We start from the raw sequence: 16,080 nt of genomic DNA, 5'->3' as shown, positions 1-16,080 counted from the left end.
AGTCTAAATATACTATAGACTAGTCTAAATACTAGACTACATCCCAGAGACTAAACTAGAGACTAGAATAATGACTATACTATAAACAAGATTAAAGACTAGACTATAGACTAGACTATAGACTAAAGACTAGACTATAGACTGGACTAAAGACTAAACTGTAGATTAGACTATAGACTAATCTAAAGACTAGACTATAGATAAGACTAAAGACTAGACAACAGAATAGAATACTAAACTATAGGTATAGAATAGACTATATTCTAGACTATAGGCTAGACAATAGACTAGGCTATAGAATAAACAAGGTATTAGACTACCCACTCGACTATAGACTAGATTATAGCCTAGAGAATGAACTATAATATGGACTGACTACAGACTAGACTATAGAAAAGAATAATACAGACAAAACTATAGACTTTAAACTAATATACTACAAACTGACTATAGACGACGCTATAAACTACACTATAGACTAGATTACAAACTAGACTATGGGCTAGCCTATAGATTAAACTGCAGGCTATATTAAAAATTCGACTAAACAGTTGAGTCTAGAGCAGACCATAGATTACAGACTAGACCATAGACTGGACTATAGACTAAACTATAGACTAGACAATAGACAAAACTTTAAACGAGACTGGAATATAGACTAGACTAAAACTTGTCTATAGATTACAGACTACACTAAAGTCTAAACTATAGAATTAACTCTATGATTTATTATAGTATAGAATAGACTACAGGTTAGTCTACAAAGTAGATTAAAAGCTTAGAAATATTATCTCCCCTTTTCTGCATTTTGTTAACGTTTACGCATTCAGTTACGCAATGATCGAAAAAAGGTATTCGAACAAAAAACTAAATCGTTAGAAATAGAAGAAGCAATTCCATTTCGTTTCAATGCTTTACGATTGGCTTATTCTATATTTCGATCGTAATTACGTTTTGTAAGTTGTAAGTTTGTATGTTGTAAATTTCTTAAAAAAATCTTTATATTATTTTCTATAAAATTTGGTTTGAAATAAATTTTTCGAGTAATTTTTCAACAAACAAATTGATTGTAAACAAATTATTATAAAAAGTTAAATTCTAAAGAAAATTCTAGCAAGTTTTTATATAAATTTTAAATTATTTTCTTTAAATAAGTAAAGAATAATTTATGTCAGAAAAAGTTTAAAATCTAAAATATATATTAAAAATATTACTTGGTGCCCCTATTTGTTCACCCCTGTAACATAGGGTATGTTTAGCAAAAGCTTTTTTGTACAAAAAAGCTTAAAAACATCTGGTGAACTTATTCATTCATTCCTCATATCTGATATCATTATCTCTCTCCCCATTTTGGTTGTTATTGCCACAACTAATTCTATAAGAGGTAGTAAGTTCTAACACTTGATAAATTATTAAATTTTAAAATTAAACAATCTAGATTATTCTTTTTTTTTAATAATTAGCTAATAGTTCATTTAAAATTTAAAGGTGAAAAATTTACAGAAAAATGGCTGAAGTTACGGGTTTAACTAATTCGGAAGCTGATGAATTATGCAAAACAGCAGATCCTTCTACTAAGGTTTGTTTAAAAAAAGTTAATTTAATTTGTTAATATACTAAAACTAACCTATTTGTCAATGTGTTGTTGTGCTTTTTAGGATTTCCTTTTCCAACAGACCATGTACCGCATTAAAGATCCACGCAAATCTTTGCCTTTCTATACCGGAGTTTTGGGCATGACCTTGTTGGTGAAATTGGATTTCCCCGAAGCAAAATTCTCTTTGTATTTTATGGGGTTAGTTAGACAATGGGGTTTGTAAACAAACATTAGTTTAAATATATTTTTGTTTTTTTACTTTTAGTTATGAAAATCCCGCGGATGTGCCAAAAGATCAAAAGGAACGCACTAAATGGGCCATGAGCCGTAAGGCAACAGTTGAATTGACACAGTAAGTTACAAAAAAAAAGACTTTGAACTTACGCATTATAAAGATAAAGATTTATTACTTTTACGTATGCGTAAGACAATTTTACTAGTGGGTAGGGGGCTATACAGAATGTTTTTTAAAGAAATTCTGGGAAAAGTACTAAAGTAATGTACTATCAAATCAGCACTATAAAGCACAAAGTAGTAAAGACTATATAAAATAAACTATAGATCAGACTTTAGTACATTTTTTACTCCAGATTATAGTGCAGACTATAGCCTACATCATAGTGAGTATAGTCTGGACTATAGTCCATATAGATTAAACTATAGACTATAAACTAGACTACAAAGTACACTATAGACTAGAATATAGAATAAACTATAGTCTATGTTACAGAATACATTAGAGACCAAATTATAAACCAGACTATATTATACACTAGACCATAGACAATCTATAGACAGACTATAGACCACACTAAGGATTAGTCCATAGACTACACAATAGCCAAGACTATATAATAGACTAAACTATACAGTCGACTAGACTATATATTAACTAGACTATATAATAGACTATAGACTAAACTATAGACCAGATTATAGAATAGACAGTAGACAACAATATAGACTTGACTGCACACTAGAATACAGGCTTAACTGCAGACTAAGCTATAGGCTACACTTTAAACAAAATTTTAAACTAGACTATATACTGGACTGTAGACTAGACTAAACTGTAAACAAGATTATAGCCTAGACCATATACTTGACTATAGACTAGACTATAGACTGAACTGTAAGCTAGACTATAGACTAGACTATAGAACAGAATATAGACTAGACAATAGACTAGACTATAGAAAATACTATAGACTAGACTATAAAACAGACTATAGACTAAACTATAGACCAGGCTATAGGGTAGGCTAGACTATAAACTAGATTATAGACTAGACTGGACTATAGACTAGACTATAGACTAGACTATAAACTAAACTTTAGACTAAACATTAGACTAGAGTTTAGACTAGACTATAGACTAGAGTTTAGACTAGATCATAGACTAGACTAGACTGAACTGTAGGATAGACTATAGACTAGACTATAGAACAGAATATAGAATGTAGGCTAGACTATAGACTAGACTATAGAACAGAATATAGACTAGATTATAGAAAATACTATAGACTAGACAATAAAACAGACTATAGACTAAACTATAGACCAGGCTATAGGGTAGGCTAGACTATAGACTAGACTGGACTATAGACTAGAGTTTAGACTAGACTATAGACTAGATCATAGACTAGACTATAGACTAGCCTATAGACTAGACTATAGACAAGAATATAGACTAGACTATAGACTAGACTATAGACTAGACTATAGACTAGACTATAGACTAGACTATAGACTAGACTATAGACTAGACTATAGACTAGACTATAGACTAGACTATAGACTAGACTATAGACTAGACTATAGACTAGACTATTGACTAGACTATAGACTAGACTATTGACTAGACTATATACTAGACTATAGACAAGACTATAGACTAGACTATAAACTATACTATAGACTAGACTATTGACTAGACTATTGACTAGACTATAGACTAGACTATAGACTAGACTATAGACTAGACTATAGACTAGACTATAGACTAGACTATAGACTAGACTATAGACTAGACTATAGACTAGACTATAGACTAGACTATAGACTAGACTAGACTATAGACTAGACTATAGACTAGACTATAGACTAGACTAGACTATAGACTAGACTATAGACTAGACTATAGACTAGACTATAGACTAGACTATAGACTAGACTATAGACTAGACTATAGACTAGACTATAGACTAGTCTGTAGACTAGACTATAGACCAGACTAAAGACTAGATTATAGACTGGATTATTAACTATTTTTTATAAACTAGACTATAGTCTCTTCCATAGTCCAGTCCATATTCTAGTCTCTAGACAATAGACTAGATTGTGGACTAGACTACAGACTAGACTGTAGACTAGACTGTAAACTGAACTGTACTAAGGACTGGAAAAAAGACTATAGAATATAAACTAGACTATAGATCCGAGAATCGACTAGAATATAGATCAGACTATAGACTGTAATAGGCTATATACTAGACTATAAACTAAACTAGACAATCCATTAGACAATACAATAGACTATAGACCACACTATAGACTATGATACAGACTGGACTGTAGACAACAATATAGACTTGACTGCAGACTAGACTACAGACTAGGATATATGTTGACTATAAATTAAGAATAGACTAGTCTATAGAATTTACAAAAGACTAGACTATTAAAAACGATATAGTCCAGACTACAGACAAGAATTTAGTCTAGAATCTAAGACACATTATAGACCAGACAACAGTTTAGAACCTTTTCTTACTAAACATATAGTTAACAAAATTTTCCTATTTTCACTAAAAACTTCTATTTATATTTATTTTAGTAATTGGGGCACTGAAAGTGATCCTGATCAATCTTATCATAATGGTAATTCAGATCCCCGTGGTTTTGGTCATATTGGTATTATGGTGCCAGATGTTTATGCTGCTTGCAAAAGGTAAAATGTTGTAGCTTATTAATTTTAAAATTTTACGAAAATAACAAACAAAAATCTTTTTTTTTATTCTTGAATTAGATTCGAAGAAATGGGCGTTGATTTCGTTAAGAAACCCGATGATGGTCGTATGAAGGGTTTGGCTTTCATTAAGGATCCCGATGGTTATTGGATTGAAATTTTCAATGCCAATACTGTTTGTTAAGTATTGAAATTTTGATAAATGTATTAAAATATAAAAAAAATACTGGTTATTTTTTTACTCAAATAAATAAAATGATATTTTTTACACTGAAACTTGTTTAAAAATTGTGTTTTTTGTTAAAAAAAATCTTTTAACTTTTTAAGAAACTTTCCTTAAAACTTCTTAGTTATTTCAACTATTACCTTTCACGTATTACGTGGTCTAGGCAAATAACTTCTTTTTTTTTTAAATTCGTCATAAATTCGCTAAATAACTGTTAGATTTTTAATGGTAAACAAATAAAAATTACATATAAAATAATAACAATAACAACATTTTATTTGTCTAACAAACTAGTATTTTATGAAATTGTCGAGAAATTGTTTACATTGAGTGTTTTGTCATTTTAACTGCTACCCTCTTGTATTTAATTTACATTTAATAATTATTTACAATATTAAAAAAAATACCTATAACAAAAAGGTGATAATTAGGGGAATACAAAAGAGACGTGGTTGCAACAATTTATTAAAAATAAATAATAGAAATAAAATTTCCTTTAAATTCTGAATAGCAAATTTTCAAATTTAAGAAAAAAAAATCTTATAAATTTTGAAATCGATGTGTTAAAGTAAAAAAGTTTTGAAATATTTTTCATTTTCCCCATTCATGGAAAATAAATCAGAATGTGCAACCTTAGAATTTCAGTTCTCTTTAAGACCTAAAAATTAGACTATAGGTTGGTCCATTTATCAGTCAATAGAATAGAATTCACAATGTGCTACCTTAGAATTTCAGTTCTCTTTAAGACTTAAAAATTACACTATAGACTGGTCCATTGATCAGTTAATAGAATAGTCTATAGATTAGTCCAAGATCAGTCTATAGATCAGTATACAGACCAGCCTATTAATCAATCTTTAAAATAGTCTATAGATCACTCCATAGACCAGACTATTGATCAATCAAATAGACTAGTATACAGATCACACAATATACCAGTCTATAAAATGCTCTATAGATCAGTATATAGACCAGTCTATAGCCTACTCTATAGATCAGTCTATATACTACTCTACTCTACTATAGATTAGTCTATAGTCTATATATTTATAGACTACTCTATAAATCTATAGACTGATCTATAGAGTAGTCTATAGACTGATCTATAGAGTAGTCTATAAACTGATCTATAGAGTAGTCTATAGACTGATCTATAGAGTAGTCTATAGATCGATCTATACTGATCTATATAGTCTATAGACTGATCTATAGAGTAGTCTATAGACTGATCTATAGAGTAGTCTATAGACTGATATATAGAGTAGTCTATAGACTGAAATTGTCGAGAAATTGTTTACATTGAGTGTTTTGTCATTTTAACTGCTACCCTCTTGTATTTAATTTACATTTAATAATTATTTACAATATTAAAAAAAATACCTATAACAAAAAGGTGATAATTAGGGGAATACAAAAGAGACGTGGTTGCAACAATTTATTAAAAATAAATAATAGAAATAAAATTTCCTTTAAATTCTGAATAGCAAATTTTCAAATTTAAGAAAAAAAAATCTTATAAATTTTGAAATCGATGTGTTAAAGTAAAAAAGTTTTGAAATATTTTTCATTTTCCCCATTCATGGAAAATAAATCAGAATGTGCAACCTTAGAATTTCAGTTCTCTTTAAGACCTAAAAATTAGACTATAGGTTGGTCCATTTATCAGTCAATAGAATAGAATTCACAATGTGCTACCTTAGAATTTCAGTTCTCTTTAAGACTTAAAAATTACACTATAGACTGGTCCATTGATCAGTTAATAGAATAGTCTATAGATTAGTCCAAGATCAGTCTATAGATCAGTATACAGACCAGCCTATTAATCAATCTTTAAAATAGTCTATAGATCACTCCATAGACCAGACTATTGATCAATCAAATAGACTAGTATACAGATCACACAATATACCAGTCTATAAAATGCTCTATAGATCAGTATATAGACCAGTCTATAGCCTACTCTATAGATCAGTCTATATACTACTCTACTCTACTATAGATTAGTCTATAGTCTATATATTTATAGACTACTCTATAAATCTATAGACTGATCTATAGAGTAGTCTATAGACTGATCTATAGAGTAGTCTATAAACTGATCTATAGAGTAGTCTATAGACTGATCTATAGAGTAGTCTATAGATCGATCTATACTGATCTATATAGTCTATAGACTGATCTATAGAGTAGTCTATAGACTGATCTATAGAGTAGTCTATAGACTGATATATAGAGTAGTCTATAGACTGATATATAGAGTAGTCTATAGACTGATCTATAGAGTAGTCTATAGACTGATTTATAGAGTAGTCTGTTGACTGATCTATAGAGTAGTCTATAAACTGATCTATAGAGTAGTCTATAGACTGATCTATAGAGTAGTCTATAGACTGATTTATAGAGTAGTCTATAGACTGATCTATAGAGTAGTCTATAGACTGATCTATAGAGTAGTCTATAGACTGATCTATAGAGTAGTCTATAGACTGATCCATAGAGTAGTCTATAGACTGATCTATAGAGTAGTCTATAGACTGATCTATAGAGTAGTCTATAGACTGATCTATAGAGTAGTCTATAGACTGATCTATAGAGTAGTCTATAGACTGATCTATAGAGTAGACTATAGACTGATCTATAGAGTAGTCTATAGACTGATCTATAGAGTAATCTATAAACTGATCTATAGAGTAGTCTATAGACTGATCTATAGAGTAGTCTATAGACCGATCTATACTGATCTATAGAGTAGTCTATAGACTGATCTATAGAGTAGTCTATAGACTGATCTATAGAGTAGTCTATAGACTGATCTATAGAGTAGTCTATAGACTGATATATGGAGTAGTCTATAGACTGATCTATAGAGTAGTCTATAGACTGATCTATAGAGTAGTCTATAGACTGATCTATAGAGTAGTCTATAGACTGATCTATAGAGTAGTCTATAGACTGATCTATAGAGTAGTCTATAGACTGATCTATAGAGTAGTCTATAGACTGATCTATAGAGTAGTCTATAAACTGATCTATAGAGTAGTCTATAGACTGATCTATAGAGTAGTCTATAGACTGATCTATAGAGTAGTCTATAGACTGATCTATAGAGTAGTCTGTAGACTGATCTATAGAGTAGTCTATAGACTGATTTATAGAGTAGTATATAGACTGATTTATAGAGTAGTCTAAAGACTGATCTATAGAGTAGTCTATAGACTGATCTATAGAGTAGTCTATAAACTGATCTATAGAGTAGTCTCTAGACTGATCTATAGAGTAGTCTATAGACTGATCTATAGAGTAGTCTATAGACCGATCTATAGAGTAGTCTATAGACCGATCTATAGAGTAGTCTATAGACTGATCTATAGAGTAGTCTATAGACTGATCTATAGAGTAGTCTATATACTGATCTATAGAGTAGTCTATAGACTGATCTATAGAGTAGTCTATAGACTGATCTATAGAGTATTCTAAAGACTGATCTATAAAGTAGTCTAAAACTTCTAAAACCATGGCACCATATATAAGACCTCCCTGTTGTTTATTCACCGCACAACAACCAGTTAATAAAACTGTGTCTATTATTTGCATAAAAATCTAAAAGAATTGTACAATATGTTGCCATTTTGTCCACTGCTTTTTTTTGCACACGCTATTTAAAAAGCTGTACAAGGATATTTTATTTACAACAATTACAAACTATAAAAACGTACTTCGATGTGTAAATAAAATTTAAACGAAATTTCATCTATGAAATCCCTTAATTACAGTTGTAATTTGTAGTTTAAAGTGTGAAGTTTAACATAACAGTTTATAAAATTAAACGAAAGGGAAATTTGATTAAAAATAAAAAAAGAAGAAAATGGAAATATCTCAATCTTCAATAAGTATATTTTTCGTTAGTAAGTTATTGGCTTTGGCTCCCTATTCGGTGCGTAAAACTTCGAAAGGTGTTTATGTTATACAGAGAAGTATTCCGTTTATATTTTATGCCGCCGCTTTATCATCAATAATGGGTAAATTTAATAGAAGATTAAAAAAACTAATAATATTTTTCATCAAAAATTTGTAAAAATTAACAAAATGTTAACCTATAAGATCGGATTAATGATCTTAAAACTATTTTTAAAGCGTAAAACCCGTTTTGTTTCAAAATTTATAACTTTTATACGTTTTAATTTTTTATTTAATAAAAACGTCATTTTCTATTTAATAGCATTTAATTATAATTAATTATTTTAAATAATAAAATCAACTTCAAAATATCATGCGAACTTTTTCAGTAAACAAGCGTTTTATATGCGTCACTTTCGGATATAATACGTTCATTAAAATTGCTTTTAAAATATTATAAACAATGTAAATTTTAGGCCATAGTGCCATATAATAAGGGCCATTATTAGGACATAACGCAGAAGGCGACAAATTTTACTCCAAAGAGTTCAATTTTAAGTGTTAAGTCCATTTTTCCAAACCTGCTCATAATTCTGTTATACATATGTATATCTGTATGTCCATTCGGAATTATTATGCTTAAGGCCCGTTATGACTATTAGTTCTTATGAATAGCGAACTTTGGATTTGTCCGCCTCAAACGAAAAGTAATAGCCAGAATAAGCCTTAAGCGCACTGGGCTCGATTGATCATACAGATATGTAACAGAGTTATGAGCAGGTTTGGAAAAATGAGCTTAACACTTAATACTAAACACTTTGTACTAAAATTTGTCACCTTTTAGGTTATTACGCAATAATAGCCCTTAATAATATGACCTACAAAATTGATAAAAAACTATATAAATATCTATTTTGTCCCCTTCTTCATTATGCCCTAATAATATGGACTACAAAACTGATTTAAACTAAATAAATTTTTATGCAAATGGAGATCCAAAACATCCCGTTTATTACTCTGTATGTTCTGCCGGTATACATAAATCCTTCTTAACATGACATGGGGGATCATTGAACTGTGTTCACTCTATTTCAGTGACATTTCGAGAGGAATCAAATCAAGGATCACATCGTAATGGTTTTCCTTAGAAAAACTTGAAGAAATTGTATGTTCCTCGGATACACCGATTAAGCAGAACGTTTAGGTTCAATAATATTTTGAAACTTCGGCATAATAACATCTACTCCTCCAGAAGAACTCTAAGTTTAACTCCAGTTCTCTATTAGCTGAAGACTACTTATGTCTAACAATAATCTCTAGTTAGTCGAGCTATCTATGCTTATCTTCCGAGAGGCATCATTTCGGTATACAACCAAACAAATGGAATACCACTGTTGAGACTACAAAAACACATAGAGACATAATCGGTAGAACGAAAAACGAATCCATTAAGTAAGCCGAGGTCTTGTTCTTAATCACACAGAACATACTGTAGTAAATCTGGTATGAACAGAGTAAACCCTGTGCATAACCGGACATGAACAATTGATATCAGCTTATTTTAAACGTTTAGTAATCCAGTCACTAGTCTGTGGGATATCTCTTGACTGGGCGATATTCATCCATCCAACGTTTAGTCCCACAGTTACTCCTCTGTGATGTATCTGAAGACCTCGGCAACAGCACCGAACTTATACTGAATCAAAGCTTTCGACGTGTATCAGATTTTTAACCGACATTTTATCACCGCGAACTTGGGTTTAAACCACCTCCATAACGTGTTCTCCAAAAGAACTTCTCGAATAACCAGGGCAGGACAAAGTCCAAAACTCTGCCCAATCGGTTCCCGTCTTACAAGTATATGTGGTTCTATGGTTCGATCCCATATCAAATCATTTCTAAGGAAAGCTCCAAGATAAATATGATCATCATCAGTTTATAGTCCTGGCTGAGTTGAGGTGCTGGTAGCACCTCTTTTCCCCGGTATTGCAATAATATCGAGATGGGGGAAGATTCATCAAGGCTACCGGTTTTCGAGATACCAGATTATGTGGTTCTCTGGTTCGACCCCAAGTCAAATAACTTTAGGTTACATATGATCTGCATTAGTTTTTAGTCCCGGCAGAATAGAGGTACTCGTAGCACCTCTTCTCCCCGGTATTGCAACAACAGTAAGATGATGGAAGATGCATAAAGGTAACAACACGGGGGGGGGGGGGGGGGGGGGGGGGTAAGAACTTAATCACTCATACCGATCTCCATGCTCTTTCGAGTTGGAAAGACACCAAAGCATATCAAGAGTTTCCAAATTTTGATTTTAAGCTGTAGTTAACTAAACTATCTAATCATTTCCTTAATTGTCACACAAGCACTGTTCTGGTTCTTATAATAAATTTTTGATTTTCCTCTAGGTCAACCTTTCAATTCCCGATATTAAGTCAATACACTGATTAAACCTAAGCGAAACTGGAAAGGTTTTTCTCTAGACCAACTTACTAGAATAGTATTGAAGTCCCGATCAGTAAAATCTAAAGCCGTTTTGTTTAACTTGATTTTACTGGTCAAGGACAACGAAATCATAGGGTCGATTCACAAAAACGACTATAAGTCATCTGATCTTTAAGAAAATACTGATCCGCCTAGGAGAGTCTGGTATCTCTTTAAGTAAGAGTGCTATATGTTACGCGTCCTTCAATGCCTTAAAGTTTTTAGTTGCGCTATGATTTGAACTTCAAGATCGTTGTCGTTTCTTTCGCAGGAATATCGAAGAAAATGACGAAGTTTTTGAAGAACATTATTGCAGAGACTTTTGTTAATCTCTATTCATCTAAGCTGCTCAGGACTTTCCTTAACCAAAAGTGCCAGAGCAGAGTTTTTATGCGAATATCGCGATCTCTTCGGATAATGTTTTACAGCATTTATAATTGTCTTATTTAGCAGATTTTTGTACTCATTTAAAAAAAATTAACTTTATTTTCATATATTTCAGTATGTCTTACATATCGAGGCCTATTATTCGATGCTACTTCAAAAATACCCGTAAGGTAACGTTTTAACAAAATTTTCCTTGAGTATGTGTTTGTGTGTATTTCAAAAATTTTATACTAAAACTTAGCAATTTCACTAATAACTATTCTAATACTAAAATCTATTTACTTTACAGTTTTTAATTTATAGAACTCAAGAAGCGATAACTTTCGCTTTATTCTAAGAAAGCGGAATTATCTAAACATTTAATAAAATATCAATATAACTTTCCTTCAAAAGTCTCTCTTTTAAAACTTTTTACTCTCATTTCTTTTCTCTTTTCATCTATAAATCTTCATTTCATAAATTTCTCTTAAACTGTTAACAAAAAAAACTTCTCTATTCTCTGGCTTTATAAAATACTTTTACGCATAATCATATAAATTTTATTTGGAATTGCCTTAAAATTTCACATATATAGAGCATCTTTTAGAATGAAATCGGCCACTTCAAAAGTGGTAACCGCTTTGGATGTATCGGTGGTAGTAATGGCAATAGTGGCTGGTGTTATATGTGGAATCGTAGGCTTGAATGCTACAAAAGATTTAAATGCACGATTGAAAAAGGTGGGTTTTAAAAGAGGAATTATAGTCTTTTAAGGAGTATGAAACTTTTTCCCCCCCGCTTTAGGTGGATGACTCTTTAGGCTCTATAACAAATCTAAAAATGGAACGTTTAAAATCGTTTTTAATGTTGTTAATACCCATGATCACTATAAGTATATTATTGGGTAAGTGAATAAACAAATGTAAGTAGTTTTAATGGGTATATATAGCTTATGAGGAGATGTATTAAGACATACATGATCGAGTTAATTTGGTAGTAAGATGACGTGAGATATCGAATAAGAAAACTTTTACATATTAAATTAAAACAACTCAGATGACACTATTACAGCTCCTGGAATAGTTAAGAAAAATGGCAAAGTATTAAAGACCTTATGTTCAACACCTAATGTAAGGACAACCAAACTACGTATACGAATGAGTATACGCTCTTTTGTCCATAAGTGGGTCAGTAATATACTGGATTATAACATATTATGCGAACCACTCCATCCCATTCTTCGTCGGATTGACGAAGTCAATTTAAACAATTCAATAGTTTGTCCTTATTTACCAAACCCGATCATTCAGGTCCGAAGTTGTAGTTGTCAGATTGTTCACTGGACGTAACCTGAAACTATTAACAGCGAAATTTTTAGCACTTTTCACCACCTGGACGAATGAGATAAACTTGAATTTAGACGTCGTAGTAGATGGAACACAAATACCGACTGTAAACCACCCAAAGATCTTGGGGTTTACCTTTGACAGCCTGTTTACCTCCTCAGCTCATGCCACTGAAATCACGCACAGATTGCGAAGTAGAAACCAGGCCCTTAAAGTGCTATCCGGCAGCTTTGACAGCCTGTTTACCTCCTCAGCTTATGCCACTGCAGTCACACACATATTGCGAAGTAGAAACAAGGTCCGGCAGCACTTGAGAAATGGACAAAGGAACAATTGGCCGGTTAGTAGACAATTATGCTGAACGAGGAGACGAAGGTCCTCCTGACTAAACAGTTCCTCCTTGGATGTCACCGGAGGAATCAGTCCCCGAGGCATGTCAGGAAGAACCTTCGTGTATACAAGGAGAGCATATGAAAATATGTGCTGGATCCCTTGGATCAGAGTTCGTATACAACAGTTTTGAACGACATTCGTAGAGACGCCATCAATATTGCGGTTTCAGGTTACCACATGAATGACGTTCTTAGAAGTTTCGACCAATGCTTATAGCAGAAATTGGAAGAACCTGCCGCGGAGAAAGAGTTGCTCTGGCACAACTAACTACTGGTCCCTCATAGACCGTGCCGTCCCTAATATATGCCCAGTATGTGGTCAGAGTCCTCATGATATCCACCACATATTTAGCTGTCCAGCCCACTCTACTTCACGTAGCCCAATGGATTTATGTACTAAGCTAAATACAGAACCCCCGGATCAACAAAAACATTCAGGTTCGGACATCATTTATAGTCAGGTTGGAGAGGTTCTTTTCTAGACCAGTTGACAAATTCCCTTTCTTTGTCTGATTAAAACAACTCCAAAGCATAGAGTTTAGAAATTCAGGTTGAAATTAATGAGAAATAGGTTCCATGCTGTACAGGGAGAAACTTCTGAAAAATAGGTTCGATGACGAAGTGGGGGATAATAGTAACACTCAAGCCTTGCAATTTGCTAGGATTTATAAGCAGAATTAGTAATTTCTTTGATAGATAGATTCAGATTCTTTTTATAGATAGATTCAGATTCCCTTACAGTTTATTTATTATAAAACTTATACGGATCTAGGTTGAAACCCCATGAAAGTCGACCTGCTTACAGTCTTCTCCTCCCTTTCTTTATATTTTTTTTTCTATTTATTGGATCTTTACTTCCTACGAAGGGAATGAGATATCTTATAGATTTTCAGTTTATTTTATATGAAAACTATCTTAATTCCGATATCGTCATGTGTTTTCGAAACGATAGCTTATTCGATCACGTATGCTCTTATTTCGCTCTAGATTATTTGTATAGAACTGCTGCTATACAAGTATCTGGAGCTGCTAAAGCATAGAACAACAATTTAACTCATTTTTAGAGTTCTCTACCCATAAAAGAAAGTTCTATTACGAATCTAAAAACAATTTAATTTTTTTAGCTTTGGATGTATGGACCTGGTTAAGATTTGTAGAAAATATGGATTCAGGCGTAGAAAACGCTGGTAAAGTATTGGAGATACCAGTAAAATGCATTTAAAATAATCGAAAACAAAAAATTTGACAACTACCACTATTTGGCCGATCTTTAGGTTAAGAAAACGATTTTAATTAAAAACATTTTGCTGGTTATATAATAATTGAGAGTAATTCAGATCTTTATAGAAAATAATCCTCCATAACTCTATCACTATAGATTTAAATGTCCAGTGGTATATACCATTCTATAGTCTATATTTTATATTAACGGGTTTACATATAAATTTTGCCAATACTTCACTTGGTTTGGCCCGACGTTTTGAGGCCCTGAATATCATGTTAAGAAATTCGTATTTACCAGGTATTGAAACTTTAAAAACGCAATATCTAAAAGCTATAAATATATTTTCTAACATTAAAGCAGATCGCCAAAAAGTTTTACAAAACCAGGAAAAGGTCAAGATTACAACCGTTAAGACAACAACTTTAAATACGCCCAATTTGCAAGCTAGTTTATCAAAGTTTTCATCGGAAAACTATCAAGAGGGATCTAGTAATTGGATATTTAAAATCTTTTAACAATATTTATGAAATTAAAGTTTTTTTTTTAGGTAAAAATAAAACGATTTTATTAAAACTTTTAGCGGAATGTCATGAAACTTTAGTGAAATGTGTCAATATAGTAGCAAGGTAAAAGGTTAATCTCTAAACATTCACGATTTTCAAAACAATTTCCTAAAATTTCAGCGCCTATGGTATGGCAGTTTTATTCATTCTTATCTCCTGTTTTCTACATCTAGTAGCCACCTCATATTTTCTATTTATTGAACTTTTAAGTAAAAAGGACAATGGTTATGTGTGGCTACAAGTTCTATGGATATTATTTCATTCATGTCGTTTGCTAATGGTAGTGGAACCGTGTCATCGATTAACACGTGAATCTACTAAAACTATACACATAGTATGTGAAATAGAACGTATAGTACATGATCCTATATTGGCTGAAGAGGTAAAAAAGCATAAACGTTTTAAACCCAAAATATTGCTAATTTTCTTTTTCTAAAGGTTAAAAAGTTTTGGCAACAATTGCTGGTCCTTGATGGTGGTTTTTCAGCCTGTGGTTTATGTCAAGTTAATCGCCAGCTTTTAACTTCGGTAAGCAGAGCAAATTCCTTTCAAAAAAAGAGAAGGAATAAATCTATATACTTTCTTATCATTTACAGTTGGCTTCAGCTATTGCTACGTACTTGGTAATCTTAATACAATTTCAAAGAAGTAATGGTTAAAATCCCCCCAATTAATACAGTACTTATTATAGAACCAAGTTTTCTTTTAAAATCTGTAACCTCTATGTCAATTTTAAAGCTTTTGTTCAAAACTTAACAATAAATTTAAGAATATTAAAACATGGAATTGTTAAAAAGAATCAGGCATTTATAAAGACTTACTGGCTTATTCATAACAATTTATCAAAGGTTTATTGAACAAATTTTGTATGAAAAATTGTCTTATAAACCTGTGATAAATTGTTATCAAATAAGAACCTTAAAATTTAATTTTACACTAGATCAACTTTAGTGAAATTAATGGTTAATTCACGTTATCAATCTATTTAAATGAAACGTTATTAAGATCTGCAA

General features: G+C 31.6%; 2 protein-coding genes across 4 annotated transcripts; both read left to right on the top strand.

The window, feature by feature from the left end:
- The first annotated feature begins 1,317 nt into the window (after window positions 1–1,317).
- LOC111688940 (lactoylglutathione lyase) lies at window positions 1,318–4,841 on the top strand. Of its 3 annotated transcripts, none has more exons than XM_023451445.2 (6): window positions 1,318–1,384; window positions 1,489–1,579; window positions 1,659–1,795; window positions 1,863–1,949; window positions 4,434–4,547; window positions 4,626–4,841. In XM_023451445.2, the coding sequence occupies exons 2-6, from the start codon at window positions 1,508–1,510 to the stop codon at window positions 4,747–4,749; spliced, it is 534 nt and encodes a 177-aa protein (XP_023307213.1). In that variant the 5' UTR covers window positions 1,318–1,384; window positions 1,489–1,507; the 3' UTR covers window positions 4,750–4,841. The 3 variants fall into 3 exon arrangements, with proteins under 3 accessions (XP_023307213.1, XP_046810631.1, XP_023307216.1); XM_046954675.1 differs by having other exon boundaries at window positions 1,350–1,387; window positions 1,471–1,579; XM_023451448.2 differs by having other exon boundaries at window positions 1,369–1,387.
- Window positions 4,842–8,656: 3,815 nt separating this feature from the next.
- LOC111688942 (gustatory receptor for sugar taste 43a) lies at window positions 8,657–15,726 on the top strand. Its single transcript, XM_046953375.1, is given in 9 exon segments — window positions 8,657–8,810; window positions 11,678–11,732; window positions 12,137–12,281; window positions 12,346–12,445; window positions 14,404–14,466; window positions 14,658–14,947; window positions 15,057–15,449; window positions 15,506–15,595; window positions 15,664–15,726. Coding segments are annotated over 9 exon segments (1,353 nt in total).
- The last annotated feature ends 354 nt before the right edge of the window (window positions 15,727–16,080 follow it).

Source organism: Lucilia cuprina, chromosome 6, assembly GCF_022045245.1.
Source record: "Lucilia cuprina isolate Lc7/37 chromosome 6, ASM2204524v1, whole genome shotgun sequence".
NCBI lineage: Eukaryota > Metazoa > Arthropoda > Insecta > Diptera > Calliphoridae > Lucilia > Lucilia cuprina.
This window is presented reverse-complemented; position numbering and strand designations above follow the sequence as displayed.